At 38.7% G+C, this 17620-nt stretch overlaps 1 protein-coding gene across 1 annotated transcript in view; it reads right to left on the bottom strand.

Annotated features, from left to right (window-relative positions):
* The window catches only part of LOC150087268 (Fanconi anemia group A protein-like), a 202739-nt gene that overhangs the window by 72682 nt on the left and 112437 nt on the right, over positions 1–17620 (bottom strand). Inside the window, exon 6 of the mRNA XM_090372428.1 lies at positions 5716–5900. Coding sequence (XP_090228554.1) covers positions 5716–5900 — 185 coding nt within the window. The remainder of the gene's footprint in view (positions 1–5715; positions 5901–17620) is intronic.

The raw sequence follows: 17620 nt of genomic DNA, 5'->3' as shown, positions 1-17620 counted from the left end.
CTGGAAGTCAAGAGAAGAATAAATTTTGGATGGATAGCATTCAGGAAATATAGTCACATACTGAAGAGCAATATCCCAGTTTGTCTGAAACGTAAAATAATGAATCAATGTATACTCCCCACCATGACTTATGGAAGTGAAACTTGGGCACTCACCAAAAGAATGGAAGAGAAGCTAAGAACTACACAGCGAAGAATGGAACGAATTATATTGGGAATCAGACTGTTAGATAAGAAGAGAAACACATGGATTAGGCAGCAAACTCAAGTAAAGGACATTCTTATCAAAACTAAAGAACTAAAATGGTCTTGGGCAGGACACATAGCTCGAAGACATGATGACAGATGGACTAAGAAAATAACAGAATGGTACCCAAGAGGAGCTAGACGAAAACCTGGAAGACAAAGGCGGAGATGGATAGATGAAATTCATGAGTTTTTGAGTAGTAAATGGATGGCCAGTGCTCAAAACAGAAGGAACTGGAAAGTTGCTGGAGAGGCCTTCCTCCTGCAGTGGATTGAAAATGGCTGATGATGATGATGATGATGATCTTACAAACTCACTCCACTCTCAATCACACAGCTGTCCAATTTCTGTTGATGCCTTTTCTACAGATATTTCCACGAGCAATGGTTTTCTTCTTCTATAGTAGCCATGTGTAATTGGCTAGTTCAACTCCAAACCCACCTAACTAACTTTCTGATGAAGTAGAAAATAGAAAAATATAATGTTAGTTATTTCTATTTCGTTATGATAAACAAATCTTAAAAAATGCTGTGAGGTGTCCCTTTACCAGTTATCTCAATCTTGAACACAAAATTAATAAAGTGTTCTTGTTTTTCTTCATTGATTCCTGCTATGCTTGTTTTTTGAAATAACCTTTCTTTCTATATATTTCCTGGACACTGCAATTTAGAGAAATTTAAGTCAATGTGTACAAATAACTTCTGCTCAACCCATACACAGTTCTGGAACACTGTATGGTCTCCAATAGCTTTTTTTTGTGTTTTGATATTACCACTAAAACTACACACATTATTATATTTTATATATATATATACAACCCCCAGGGGCTCACATGTGGTGAGTATGGACTTGGCACACCCAGGAACCTGAGCTGGATATCATCATTCTTCTCTTTCTTGGTGACTCCTTTCTACTTCTGACTCTCTCTCACTCTGTTTATCTATCAGAGTAACTTGGAAATTTTTTTTTGGCTGGTGCAGCATAAGCCTCAGGCTTACTTGCACCATATGGCTGATAATAATAATAATAATATATTATTATTTCTCTTATATTATTTCTTCCTGATTGGGGATTCCACCTTGTGACGGGTATTGCTACCAAGTACACAGGGTGGTTCTTGTTATGTCTACAATAATAATAATAATAATATATCAATAAATGAAGATGAGAGGAGGTGAAATACTATTGTCTCTGAAGATATTATGTATGAGTGTGGTTCAATAAAGAATCACCCTGACCTAGCTGCAGAGGTGCTAACCTGTTGATTCTTGGCACAGGTTTTAGTTCTTCTCTACATAGCTACCGTGCAGATTTACACATTTTTCCCATTGATGGATGAGGCTACAGATATTGTTTTTGTAAAAGTGGTGAGGTTGGTCTTTGAACCATTACTCTGTTGCAGAAATGAGTGTCTCGTCGTCAGGAAGTGGGTCCCCTGAAGAAACGATTTGAGGGAAGGAAACAAGAAGAAGTCCAATGGTGCAAGATCTGGTGAATAGGCTGGATGGGGCAGTATTTCATATCCAAAGTGGCCACTTGTGTTGTTGCAATTTCAGAAGTGTGAACTGGGGAATTGTCTTGAAGTATTCTCACGCCTTTGGACAACATGCCACGTGTTTTGATTTTGGACAACATGCCACATTTTTGATTTTCTCCTGTAATTTTGTGAGTAAGTTGGCATAATAGCCACCTGTAATTGTTCTACTATTTGGCAGGTAATCAGTCATTATTACACCTTTCTCATCCCAAAAGACTATCAGCAAGACCTTTCCTGCTGACGCTTGGACCTTTGCCTTCTTGGGGAAGGGAACCATGATGTCGCCATTCCATGGACTGCTTTTTACTTTCAGGGTCAAAATGGTGTATCCAACTTTTATCCTGAGTGATTAGACGAGAGAGAAAAGTCTTCCTCATTTTTTAGGCACAGGGCTTCTGGAAACCAGTCAATAATCGGGGAGTTCATCTTGCACTTAATTTCCGCAAATGGAGTTGGTCATGAAGGACTGTTTCAAAAGAGCCCACACTAATCTTCACCTCCTGGGATAATTCACGCACAGATATCCAGCGATCTTCCATGATTAACGACTCCACTTTTCTGATCATGATGTCATGAATGGCTGAATGGAGACAATCTGGAATGGGCTCAGATTCTTGTGAATTTCTTTAGATTTCCCCTTCAAGAACAGATACCGGATTACAGCTCTAACTTCAACTTTGTCCATGACACTACTTTGTCACATGTTCAGCTCTGTAAGAGAAAAACAAATTACGACACAGTGATGAAATTTAACACCTTTAGTACAGATATGTATGTATGATACTACACACAAAATATCATGACTCTGCAGTATGTGGAAGTAGGCGAGGGCGATTCTTTACTGAACCACCCTTGTATAACAACTGAGATCAAGCAATGACCAAATTCTTAATTGTTCTGATCTAAACAATTAAAGACCCGAGTTCGAATCCAGTCAATGAAGGGGGGAATTTTTATGGGTCTTTTGCTCACAGCAACTAACTGTGAGTCGACTAACTCAGCCATGTCACAACATGGCTGAGTTAGTTGGGCCTGGACAAGGGTAGCATAGTTTTTCTTCTGGAAACTCAGGTTTTTTGTCCAGCAAAACAGAAAATCAACCTCAGGACACATGCAATTTATAGACAATATACAAAGAGTAACATGGCCTTAGTCACCAATGCTCCTAAAAAAATAAAAAAAAGATATGATTACTGAAGATGTTCAAGAATTAATGGTAGAAAAAGAAGCCGGCATAGCGGATTTGGTGCAAATGGCATCGGAGGTAAAATCAAATCAACTCAGAAGATGATATCGCAGATGAAAATTCTAAACTTCCAAATTTTTAACTAAAAAGCATAGGGGAAGGCATAAAGTTAGCCGAGCAATTAGAATCTTATTTTTTGAATGCAGATTCTTGAATGTAAGGAGTCCAAAGTTTAAAAGGGAGCTCAAAAATGCTTAGCTCCATACGATGAAATTCACAAAGATTTATCAAGCAAAAGCAAACAAACTAAGATTACTGATTTTTTAAAGAGAGCAGAAGATACACAAAATCTAGAATGATGTATTTTTGTTAACATTTTATTAACGAAATAGTGTATTTTTGTTAGATTTTGGAAGTAACCCCCCCCCCCCTTTTGTACGAGGGTTACCTGTATATATATTATATGGAATATCTAATCATATATATATATATATATATATATATATATATATATATATATATATATTATATGGAATATCTAATCATATATATATATATATATATTATATGGAATTAAATTAATTTATTTCATATAATGTATGAAGGAAAACATGGTTGGTGCATTTTAATTACCAAAGGCTAAAGACAGTACATATTATTTTTATTTGCTTAATAAAGTTGTATACATACCTTTAAAGTTATTGTGTCATGCTCATGACACAGTATTATTATTAAAAATAGATGGCAGATAGTTATTTTCTTCATACTGCTGAGGAAGCAGGTGTCAAATTAATGTAATTTCTTAAGAACATAACAAAGGCACTGGTAACTCTTATGGGGAGGTGAAGAACTGATATTCACACTATGTTGTAAACACATTGATATTACAACAAAGTGATGAAAGTGAATTATTTTCACCAGGGACACCTGACCTCCAAAAGCTTCAAGAACGCTTTATGATCCTACATCGTTTTAGTACTGTTTCAGTCCTTTTATTGTAGAGTAGTTTTAGTTTGAATATTTTAGAATTATTTTAATGTAATATTAGTATGGATATATTTTTAAATTTATTTACATTTTCATTATCTCTGCTTGTGTTAAAATCAAATTTTGTAAGATCACATTGCTCAGTAGCACAGCCGTTTTATATAATAAGATGAACAAGGTTCAATAGGGGGTTATTTTACTGAATTTATACAACAGAATATACCTGCTCTATTGATATTAGTGGTGCCATCAAAACCTGTTGTTTTTATTTGGTTTTTAGGAGCATTAGCAACTCAGGCCATATTGCACCGGGATATGCGTGGTCATTCCCTGACCTTTCCGTATCCTCCGTATTTGGTGGTGACGGGCTCGAAACCCGAGTCTAATCAAGAAGCGTGTGCTACGCACTGCTGCTCCTTCCCACCTGGCTATGGAGGCGCCCATCAAAATCTGCTCTACACATTTATATATATATATATATATACAGTGGATTCCGGTTATTTGGGCCACCGGTTAATCGGGGCAGCCATTTATTTGGGGCAAATCTTAAAAAACAGAACCCAATCCAGAAAATAGCCAGAGTTTACTTCATTTAATTGGGACACCATGCCATTTGATCGGGGCAGAAGATCACAGCACTGGAGATTACCCCACGATTGTCTCCAACTGTACCATGTGGTTTGGTCAGATTTCTGGAGGTCACAACCATAAAACAATAAAAACAATTATCAGCCACCTGTTCATTGGGCTTTTCTGTTAGTGCAATCCATCATAAATGGATAGTAAACTCAATCTTATTGAATTTGCAATAATACAGACAGCTGGAATTATGGTGGGTTATCGTGGTGAAATGTGTTTACACTTCCACGGAATCTTCAATCATATAAAAAATTTATTTTCAGAATCTTCTCTTCATTCCGATTTTTAAAGCTTCATAACTTGTTACTCCGTTCTCACTTGTGCGTATCATGTTACTTGCAATTTGTGTGTGCCATGTTCTTTTTTATTTATTGCTTTTTTTTTTTTTATATACTGTTTTAAATTTTAACACCCACCCACAAATGTCAGTGAATGGAAATGTCAACTACTTAGTATGTACATTTTACAGTACGTATTAATTATTCAGATTTTCACATATCATTTAATTTTTTAATTGGTAAGGTAATAAAGAGTAAATTTGTGCTTAATATATCTTTACTTTTATAGCCTGTTGATAATATTCCTCCTATTTTCGCTAATTAGAATCGCTGTTTAATAGAATTAAAATTCAATTCACAAACGCGATCACAATGACCAGCACCTACTACATATCGTATAGTGAACAGTACTTTACTATGGTTAGTACATCGTAACGTGATTTGATTGTACAGTGAACCAATTGTAAAGCAGGGGTCCATTGTATTTTTAACTATTTACATAAAACTTCGGCTAATTGGTTTGGTTTGGTTTGGTTTGGTTTTATTGGCGCATCAGCTACTAAGGCTATAATGCGCCAAGACCAAAACCACGGCTAATTGGGACAGCTGCTTAATTGGACCGAAATGCACTAGTCCTAATGTGTCCCAAATAACCGGAATCGACTGTATGTGTGTGTATATATATATATGTGTGTGTGTGTGTGTGTGTAATGAACCAAAAATAAATAAATAAATAAACAGCAACTAGTAGAGTATAAGTAAAATCAGATATACTGGTAGAACAACATAAGTATAATGAAATATATTAGTATCAGATATGTTTGTTTGACTAAATATCTTACCTGAGAAAATAACTAGCACTTTGATGAGTATTGATTTGTAGTGTTTCAAACAGAGCTTCTGGAAGAAGAACTGGATTGAAGTGAGCTTTATCCTTAACCACTGCAGGGAAAGATCTATACATGTGCCCTATTTTCAGAATGCAAAATGACAGAGAACACAGCTGACTTTCTTCAGGGAGTCTTGTCTGTGAAAGTGAGAGAGAGAGAGAGAAAAATGAAATTTAATTTGAGAAATAAAATGAAATTTAAATTTCACAGTGTAGTCCTTATGCAAGCCACACTCTAGGAATAAAGTCTTCGGATCATTTTTTTTTCTAAAATACTGTACACATAATGTAATGTGATATTAAAAACAATTCAATTATATCCGTCACCTGTCATCTGGTTTCAAAATACATCAGGATAAAATGTTGCCTCACAGATGACAAATTTAAATCCTACAATATCATCATTATTATTATTATAAGTTTCACTAATTTCTAATACACTAGAGTATGGAGAAATTACAAGCAAGAAATATTTTTGGGTTTTATCAAAGGGAGAAACAAAGGTAAGAAAAATATAGACGAACAGAGATTTAATATATATATATATATATATATATACAGCCCTTGTATATATATATATATATAGGGGGCTGTTCAACAAAGAATGATCATAATTTTTTTTTTACACAACATACTTTTATTAAGCATATAGTCTGCATTTCATGAAATGCATTTAATTCAAAGTTTCTGCCATTCTCCAAAAACATGGTGGAAGTTAATTTTTGATATGTGTTTGAGAATTGCCTCTGATGTTCTTACAACTTCTTCTGATGACTGAAAATGTTTTTCTTGCAGCTCCTTCTTTAACTTTGGAAATAAAAAAATAATCGCATTGTGCAAGGTCAGGGCTGTAGGATGGATGACGAACACAACTGAAATTAAATTTTTTTTTCAGCCTGGAATGTACTTGTTAACAGGAGAGATTGCTTCTACAGGGATGGGATACACTTAAATAGAAAGGGTGCAAGAATATTTGCTGATGCTATCGAGGCAGTGTTAGGTGGGTCGGAAAACTGCTAGCTTGGGGGGAGACAAAAGGACTAATAGATTAACAGTAGCCACTGGCAGAGGTGAAAGAGATTCTTGCACTGCTTCTATTGGAATGAGCAGAAGCCTGAAAAACAAGATGCAGGATATTTCAGAGACTGCTGGAAGTCATTGCGGTACAAGTAAACACATGGGTTGTGTTAGGGTAGCTAAGAATAGAAACAGGTGCATGTATACTTGCGTGTACACCAATGCTAGGAGTTTAGTAAATAAATTTGATGAATTTGAGGTATTGCTCGAAACATCAAAGGCAGATATTGTTGGGATATCAGAGACGTGGTGTCACACAGATATAAGGAAGGCAGAACTGGAATTTGGGGAGACTACAGAAAGGATAGACTGGATAGGAAGGAGAAGGGGTTATGCTATTAGTTAAGAAATACATAAAATCCAAGGAAGTGAAGCCAGTCAACATCGATGGACACGACAGTGTCGAGTCAGTTTGGTGTGACATAGGCATAGGTAAATCAAAATTGAGAGTAGGAGTGTGTTATAGGCCTAATGACTCTGATGAGTATAATAAGATACTGTACAGGGAAATAGAATGGGCCAGTAATCAGAGAGTCTTATAATGGGGGATTTTAATTTCCCAGATATTGACTGGAATTTGTGGGTTGGTCACTCACACACACACTAGCAAGGCTTTTGTGGATTTATTGGATAATTGTTTTCTACACCAGCGTGTTCGGGAAGCAACTAGAGGGAGTAATACTCTTGATCTGATTATCAGTAGTGATTCTTCATGCATTACGAATCTGCAGATAAAGGACCCACTGGGTGGCAGTGATCACAGTGTGCTGAAGTGGGATTTACTCACGGAGGTAACTACCATCAGAGGTAAAGGGAAGGGTTTTTGCTTTCGTAAAGGCGACTATGATGGTCTGAGACAGTATTTAAATTCTATACAGTGGGACCAACTGATGATGTTACCAACAACAAATTCAAAATGGGAAGCATACAAGGAACTAATCTTGGAAGCTACCAGCCTTTACATACCAACCAAGAAATATTGTTCAAGGTTCAGGCCTAAATGTTTGTCAGATGAACTAATGAGACATATGGCAGAGAAGAAAAATGCATGGGATACATACAAATTAATGGGTGACATGGAAGCCTATGATAGATATAAGTTGGTCTGTAACCAACCAAGTCACAAAGGAGATTAGGCAGGCAAAGGCAGATTATGAGAAATCCTTGGCAAAGGATGCAAAGAAAAACAGAAAAGAGTTCTTTACCTATTTAAACTCAAGAAGGAAAGGGATGAATCAGATTGGTCCACTGGATGTTGATGGTTCAACAGTTGAGGATACTGCTCAGGTGGCTAACAATCTAAATGAGTATTTTGCATCTACATTCACACATGAGGAGTTATTCAGGAAGGGGAATGTCGTAGGTGAAGTAAACATTGGCAGTGAGCTAGATGATTTTGTAATAACTGAGAGGAAAGTGGAGGAGAGATTGTTGAGGATAAACATAAAAAAGGCACCTGGGGTGGATGGGATCTATCCAGTTATATTAAAGGAGGCAGCAAAGAAAGTAAGCAAACCCCTAGCCATAATTATGAGAGCTTCTTTGGACTCAGGGGAGGTACCCATAGACTGGAGATGTGCAAATGTAACTCCAATTCACAAAGGAGGATCAAAGGCTGACACAAGTAATTATAGACCTGTTAGTTTAACTTCGGTTCCAGGAAAATTAATGGAGGCACTGGTTAAAGAAGCATTGCAGGATCATCTGGACAAGAATTCAGTTATAGCTCAGACACAGCATGGTTTTGTTAAGGGCAGGTCTTGTCTGACCAATTTGATTGGATATTATGATGTAGTGACAAAAGAACTGGATGCAGGGAATAACTTTGATATTATATATTTGGATCTTAGAAAGGCTTTTGATACTGTTGCACATGGAAGACTGCTGCACAAATTGGAGTAGTGTGGCATTGGAGGCAAATTGCTGCTATGGATAAAGGGATGGTTGAGGGGGAGAAGACAGAGTGGTAATCAATGGACACTGCTCATCGTGCACTAATGTTATTAGTGGAGTCCCTCAGGGTTCAGTGTTGGGTCCATTATTGTTTTCTGTATTTATAAATGATATTGATAATGGTATATCAAGCTTAATGTCCAAGTTTGCAGACAATACAAAAGAACTGACAATGATTGATACAAAGGTTGGCAGGGTTGTTAAGGACACTACTGATGCTATGCTGCTGCAACAGGATCTGGAAAGGTTGAGCAGATGGGCTGAGAGGTGGCAAATGAAATTTAACATTGACAAATGTAAAGTACTACATACGGAAAACAGTAACCCCAGATCAACGTATCAACTCTGTGGTACTACGCTGACAGTGGTAGAGAATGAAAAGGACCTGGGGTAACTGTGCAGGCAGATACGAAGTTCTCTGAGCAGTGCAGACGAGCTGCAAGAGTAGCTCATGGTGTCTTGTCGATGATATACAGGAATTTTTCTAGCAGGGAGAGGGATGTGATCATTCCCTTGTATAAGGCATTGGTCAGGCCACACTTTGAGTACTGTATACAGGTTTGGAGGCCTCATTTCAAGAAGGATGTAGAGCTGCTGGAACGAGTACAGAGAAGGGCAACAAGATTAGTGACAGGAATAAAGGGTTGCTCTTACGAAGAAAGGCTTAAGTTTTGCAAATTACAGAGCCTGGAGACTAGGTATCGGCGAGGTTATTGTTATTGTTATTGTTATTGTTATTTGGATTTTTAGGAGCATTAGCAACTAAGGCCATATTGCTCCGGGATATGCGGTGGTCATTCCCTGACCTTCCCGCATCCTCCATATTTGGTGGTGACGGGCTCGAACCCTGGTCTAATCAAGAAGCGTGTGCTAGGCACTGCTGCTCCTTCCCACCTGGCTACGGAGGCGCCATCGGCGAGGTGATCTGATAGAGGTGTATAAGGCTTTGAATGGCTTGAGCATGCTCAATGCCGATGGGATTCTTCCTCTTGCTCAGAATAATCACCTGAGAGGGCATAAATTCAAATTGAGGAAGGACGGATGTCGGATAGATGTGCGGAAATTTGCCTTTAGCCAGCGGGCAGTTGGTTTGTGGAATAGACTTCCATCGCTTGTTGTTGAAGTTGATAGCCTAAACAAATTTAAGGCTTATCTGGACAGATATTTTGAACGAACGGAGGGGTGAAATGGGAGTAGTGGTTTTTTTTTTTTTTTTTTTTTTTTGGCTGATGCTGAATAAGCTTGTTTTCTTGCATCATATGCCTCTACTAATGCTAATGCTAATGCTGGCTAAGGACTCAACAACAGTATGAGTAATGTGAGGTCTCATATTATCATGATACAGCATCCACTCACCTGCATACAGTTGTGGTCTTTTGTGACAAATATGATCCTACAAAGCGTGCAGCACAGTTCTGCAGTAAGGTCACTTAACAGTCATACGATATGGCAGAAAGTGCTGGTAAACCATTCCTCGAATGTCAAAAAAGAAATGACAATAACTTTTCTTGCAGAAGCGAAACTTTTGCTTTTTTCGGTATTGGCGATGATCTAGACTTCCAAACAGAGCTTTGTTGCATACTCTCTGGGTTGAAATGATATCCTACATCTGTCTTTCCTCAATCTGAATTTATACCCTCTCAGGTGATTATTCTGAGCTAGAGGAAGAATCCCATCGGCATTGAGCATGCTCAAACCTTTCAAGGCTTTATACACCTCTATCAGATCACCTCGCTGGTGCCTAGTCTCCAGACACTGTAATTTGCAAAACTTAAGCCTTTCTTCATAAGAGCAACCCTTTGTTCCATTCACTAATCTTGTTGCCCTTCTCGGTACTTGTTGCAGCAGCTCTACATCTTTCTTGAAATGAGGCCTCGAGACTTGTATACAATACTCAAGGTGTGGCCTGACCATTGCCTTATACAAGGGAATAATCACCTCCTTTCCCTGCTAGAAAAATTCCTGTATATCATTGATAAGACACCATGAGCTACTCTTGCAGCCCATCTGCACTGCTCAGAGAACTTCATATCTGCCTGCACAATTACTCCCAGGTCCTTTTCATTCTCTACCACTGTTAGTGTAGTACAACAGAGTTGATACATTGCTTTGGGATTGCTGTTTCCCATATGTAGTACTTTAAATTTGTCAATGTTAAACTTCATTTACTACCTCTCAGCCCATCTGCTCAACCTTTCCAGATCCTGTTGCAGCAGCATAGCATCAGTAGTGTCCTTAACAACCCTGCCAACCTTTGTATCAATCATTGTCAGTTCTTTTGTATTGTCTGCAAATGTGGACATTAAGCTTGATATACCATTATCAATATCATTTATAAATACAGAAAACAATAATGGACCCAACACTGAACCCTGAGGGACTCCACTAATAACATTAGTGCACGATGAGCAGTGTCCATTGATTACCACTCTGTCTTCTCCCCCGCAACCATCCCTTTATCCATAGCAGCAATTTGCCTCCAATGCCACACTACTCCAATTTGTGCAGCAGTCTTCCATGTGCAACAGTATCAAAAGCCTTTCTAAGATCCAAATTAGCATTAGTAGAGGCATTTGATGCAAGAAAACAAGCTTATGCAGCATCAGCCAAAAAAAAAAAAAAAAAAAACCACTTCCACTTCACCCCTCTGTTCGTTCAAAATACCTGTCCAGCTGAGCCTTAAACTTATTTAGGCTATCAACTTCCATGACAAGGGATGGAAGCCTGTTCCACCAACCAACCACCCGCTGGCTAAAGGCAAATTTCCGCACATCTATCCTACATCTGTCTTTCCTCAATTTGAATTTATGCCCTCTCAGGTGATTATTCTGAGCGAGAGGAAGAATCCCATCAGCATTGAGCATGCTCAAACCATTCAATGCTTTATACACCTCTATCAGATCACCTCGCCGATGCCTAGTCTCCAGGCTCTGTAATTTGCAAAACTTAAGCCTTTCTTCGTAAGAGCAACCCTTTGTTCCATTCACTAATCTTGTTGCCCTTCTCTGTACTCGTTCCAGCAGCTCTACATCCTTCTTAAAATGAGGCCTCCAGACCTGTATACAGTACTCTAGGTGTGGCCTGACCATTGCCTTATACAAGGGAATAATCACCTCCTTATCCCTGATAGAAAAATTCCTATATATCATTGACAATACACCATGAGCTACTCTCAGCCCGTCTGCACTGCTCAGCGAACTTCATATCTGCCTGCACAACCACCCCCAGGTCCCTTTCATTCTCTACCAGTGTCAGTGTAGTACCACAGAGTTGATACGTTGCTCTGGGGTTGCTGTTTCCCATGTGCAATACTTTACATTTGTCAATGTTAAACTTCATTTGTCACCTCTCAGCCCATCTGCTCAACCTTTCCAGATCCTGTTGCAGCAGCATAGTGTCAGTAGTGTCCTTGACAACCCTGCCTACCTTTGTATCGTCTGCAAACTTCGACATTAAGCTTGATATACCATCATCAATATCATTTATGAATACAGAAAACAATAATGGACCCAACACTGAGCTTTGAGGGACTCCACTAATAACATTAGTCCACGATGAGCATTATCAAAAGCTTTTCTAAGATCCAAGTATATAATATCAAAGTACCACTCTCCGGCTTCTCCCCCTCAGCCACCCCTTTATCCACAGCAGCAATTTGCCTCCAATGTCACACTGCTCCAATTTGTGCAGCAGTCTTCCATGTGCAACAGTATCAAAAGCTTTTCTAAGATCCAAGTATATAATATCAAAGTTATTCCCTGCATCCAGTTCCTTTGTGACTGCATCATAGTATCCAATCAAATTGGTCAGGCAAGACTTCCCCTTAACAAAACCATGCTGTGTCCGAGCTATAACTGAAGTCTTGTCTAAATGATCCTGCAGTGCTTCTTTAACTAGTGCCTCCATTAATTTTCCTGGAACAGAAGTTAAACTCACAGGTCTATAATTGCTTGTGTCAACCTTTGATAATCCTTTGTGAATTGGGGTCACATTTGCACAACTCCAGTCTGCGGGTACCTGCTCTGAGTCCAGGAAGCTCTCATATATATAATAAATATATAATATCAAAGTTATTCCATGCATCCAGTTCTTTTGTGACTGCATCATAGTATCCAATCAAATTGGTCAGGCAAGACTTTCCCTTAACAAAACCATGCTGTGTCCGAACTATAACTGAAGTCTTGTCTAGATGATCCTGCAGTGCTTCTTTAACCAGTGCCTCCATTAATTTTCCTGGGACAGAAGTTAAAATCACAGGTCTATAATTACTTGTGTCAGCCTTTGATCCTCCTTTGTGAATTGCGGTTACATTTGCACATCTCCAGTCTATGGTAGCTCCCCTGTGTTCAAGGAAGCTGTCATAATTATGACTAAGGGTTTGCTTACTTCCTTTGCTGCCTCCTTTAATATAACTGGATAGATCCCATCCACCCCAGGTGCCTTTCTTGTGTTTATCTTCAACAATTTCTCCTCCACTTTACTCTCAGTTATTACAAGATTATATAGCTTACTGCCAGAGTTGAATACACCTCTGGCATTCTCCTTGCTGAATAACTCCTCACGTGTGAATGTCAGATGCAAAATATTCATTTAGTTTGTTAGCTACCTGAGCAGGATCATCAACAGTTGAACTATCGATATCAAGTGAACCAATCTGATTCATCCCCTTCCTTCTAGAGTTTACATAAGTAAAGAACTCTTTGCTGTTTTTCTTTGCATCCTTTGCCAAAGATTTCTCGTAATCTGCCTTCGCCTGCCTAACCTCCTTTGTAACTTGGTTACAGACCAGCTTATATCTATTATAGGCTTCTGTGTTACATGTTAATTTATATGTATCCCATGAATTTTTCTTCTTTTGCTGTTCTTTTAAAGATTTACTGCCTCCTTTTAAAATATCCAATTATATTAAAAGAAAACAGGGGTAATCAAATTGGTGGCTATAATGATGAGAGCATCGTTAGATTCAGGGGAATTCCATACGGACTGGAAATATACAATCTGAAGTGATCCAAAGGGTGAAGTGATTAATTACAGACCTGTAAGTCTGATTTCTGTACCAGGGAAAATAATGAAAACAAGTTAAGAAGTAGTGCAAATCCATCTTTATAGGAATGAAGCTATAAAGAAGTAGTGCAAGTTCATCCACAAATTCATGTTATATCACAATGAACAATTATAAAAATTCATCTTATATCATAGCATTGATTTGTTAAGGTGGGAGGAAGGTAATCATGCCTGATCAATTCAATCATCAGGCTACTTCCTTTGTAATAATTACAATTAGTAATTATGAGGTCATCACAAAAAATGTTGCGAGTTGGGGTTAAATTTGAAAGTGTCTGCAATCCTGCCCAGACATGATAGGAGGGAGTATATGATGAGAGCCTTTTCAATCAATTCGGCCCTGGAGAGATTGTGCAGGGCTCATGGAGGAGAACTTTTCTCAGCGTGGTCTGTGTTGTTAACAGTAGAGTGTTTCTACAGGGATTGGATACACTTAAAGAGAAAGGATGAAAAAATATTTGCGGATGCTATGAAAGCAATGTTAGGTGGGTTGAAAAACCTGCTAGCTTGGTGGGAGATTCACAGACTAATAGATTAACAACAGTCGCAGGCAGACATGGAAATGATTCTTGCACTGCTTCTATTGGAATAAGCAGCAGCCTGGAAAGCAAGTTGCTGGGGATTTCAGGAACTGCTGGGAGTCTTGAAACAAGTAAATACATGGGCTGTGTTTGAGTAATTAAGAGAAAGAACAGGTGCATGTATACTTGCATGTACACAAATGTTAGGAGCATAGAAAATAAATATTTGACAAATTTGAAGTGCTGATTAAGACATCCAAGGTGGACATTGATGGGATATCAGAGGCGTGGTGTCACTAAGATATAAGGGATGCAGAATTGGAATTTTGGGAGTACAATGTGTACAGAAATGACAGACAGGATAGGAAGGAAGGAGGGGTTATGCTGTTAGTTAAGAAACAAAATCTAAGGAAGTGCATCCAGTTGACATAGATGGACAGTGCAATGTTGAATCAGTTTGGTGTGACATAAGCACTGTGAAAGCAAATGAGGGTAGGAGTTTGTTATAGGCCTAATGACTATTGAGTACAATGAACAATTATACAGAGAAACAGAGTGGGCCAGTAAATCAGTGTCTTATAATGAGGAATTTTAACTTCCCAGATATAGATTTAAACTTATGGATTGGCCACTCGAACACTAGAAAGGCTTTTGTGGAGTTACTGGAAGATTGTTTTTACAGCAGCATGTTAGAGAGGCAACAAGAGGGAGTAACACTCTTGATCTGATTATCAGCAGTGATTATTCATGTATTAAGAATTTATATTACCACACGATGGCAGTGATCATAGTGAACTGATGTGGGATTTACTTAAAGATGTAACTACCATCAAGAGGTAAAGGGAAGGGGTTTTGCTTTCATAAAGGTGACTATAGTGGTCTCAGAGATTTTTTAAGTTGTATACAGAGGGATCAACTGATGATGATACCAACAGCAAATTCTAAATGGGAAGCATTCAAGGAAGTATGGAAGTTTTTTGTTCCAACTAAGAAATACTGTTCAAGATTTAGGCCCAAATGGATGTCAGATGAACTTATGAGACTCATGGCAGAGAAAAAAAAAATGCATGGGATGCACATAAATTGTCAGGTGACAAAGATGCCTACAGTAGGTACAAGGTAGTCAGCAATCGTCACAAAGGAGGTTAGGCAAGTGAAGGCAGATTATGAGAAATCTTTGGCAAGGATGCAAAGAAAACAGCAAAGACTTATTTACTTATATAAACTCTAAAAGGAAGGGGATGAATCAGATTGGTCCACTTGATATCAATGGTTTGACTGTAGATGATCATTCTCAGATAGCTGCCAAACTAAATGAGTATTTTGCATCTACATTCACACATGAGGAGTTATTCAAGGAGGAGAGGGCCAGATGTTCATCAAACTCTAACACAGAGTTAAATGAGTTTTGTAATAACTGAGAGCAAAGTGGAGGAGAAATTGTTGAAGTTAACCATAAGAAAGACACCTAGGGTAGATGGGATATATCCAGTTATATTAAAGTGGCAAAGTAAGTAAGCAAAACCTTAGCCATAATTACAAAAAGCATCACTGGACTCAGGGGAAGTCCCAACAGGCTGGAGATGTGCAAATGCATCTCCAATTCACAAGGGATCATAGGGTGACACACACAAGTAATTACAGACCCATTAGTTTGACTTCTTCCAGGGAAAAGAATGGAGTCATTGGTTAAAGAAGCATTGCAGAATCACCGAGACAATACAGCAGTAATAATTCAGACACAGCATGGGTTTGTTAAGGGGAAGTCTTGTCTGACCAATTTAATTGGATACTATGATGTGGTCATAAAGGTTTGTTGTTTGGTTTTTAGGAGCATTAGCAACTAAGGCCATATTGCTACGGGAATATGCGGTGGTCATTCCCTGACCTTTCCGCATCCTCCGTATTTGGTGGTGGCGGACTTGAACCCCAGTCTAATCAAGAAGTGTGTGCTACGCACTGCTGCTCCTTCCCACCTGGCTACGGAGGTGCCGGTCATACAGGAATTGGATGCAAAATATAATTTTGATATTATATACTTGGATTTCAAGTTTGTTATTTGGTTTTTAGGAGCATTAGCAACTAAGGCCATATTGCTCTGGGATATGCGGTGTTCATTCCCTGACCTTTCCGCATCGTCTGTATTTGGTGGTGATGGGCTCGAACCCCTGTCTAATCAAGAAGCGTGTGCTATGCACTGCTGCTCCTTCCCACCTGGCTACGGAGGCGCCTGGATTTCAGAAAAGCTTTTGATACTGTTGCACATGGACGACTACTGTACAAATTGGAGCAGTGCATTAAGGGCAAGTTGCTACAATGGATAAAAGGATGGTTGAGTTGGAGAAGACAGAGAGTGGTAATCAATGAATAACTGCTCTACATGAACTAATATTATTAGTGGGGGCCCACTGCTGTTTTGTTTATTTATCATGATAGTGATGAAGGTATATCAGGATTAATATCAAATTTTGGAGATGATACAAAAGGTTCAGACGGTTGTTAATAACAGTAAGGACAGTATGCTGCAGAAACAGAGTCTGGAAAAGTTGCGCAGATGGGCTGAGAAGTGGCAACTGAAGTTTAACATTGATAAATGCAATGTACTGCATATGGGTAGCAGTAACCCCAGAGAAATGACCAACTGGGTGGTGTTACACTCAGGGTAGTGGACAGTGAGAGATACCTAGGGGTAATTGTGCAGTCAGATATGAAGTTTTCTGAGCAGTGCAGACAGGCTGCCAGAGAAGGTCATGGGGTCTTGCCAATGGTATACATGAATTTTGCAAGCAGGTGATTATTAGCATTAGCATTAGTAGAGGCATACGATGCAAGAAAGCAAGCTTATGCAGCATCAGCCAAAAAAAAAAAAAAAAAAAACCCCTTCCACTTCACCCCTCCGTTCGTTCGAAATACCTGTCCAGCTGAGCCTTAAATTTATTTAGGCTATCCACTTCCACAACAAGGGATGGAAGTCTGTTCCACCAACCAACTAAAGGCAAATTTCTGCACATCTATCCTACATCTGTCTTTCCTCAATTTCAATTTATGCCCTCTCAGGTGATTATTCTGAGCAAGAGGCAGTATCCCATCAGCATTGAGCATACTCAAACCATTCAAGGCTTTGTACACCTCTATCAGATCACCTCACCGGTGCCTAGTCTCCAGACACTGTAATTTGCAAAACTTAAGCCTTTCTTCATAAGAGCAACCCTTCGTTCCGTTTATTTTTTTTAATAAACTGGA

This window comes from Mastigoproctus giganteus, chromosome 4, assembly GCF_048544385.1.
Source record: "Mastigoproctus giganteus isolate SK-2022 chromosome 4, ASM4854438v1, whole genome shotgun sequence".
Classification (NCBI taxonomy): Eukaryota; Metazoa; Arthropoda; class Arachnida; order Uropygi; family Thelyphonidae; genus Mastigoproctus; species Mastigoproctus giganteus.
Note: the sequence above shows the minus strand (reverse complement) of the source record. Positions and strands in the feature narration are given on the sequence as shown.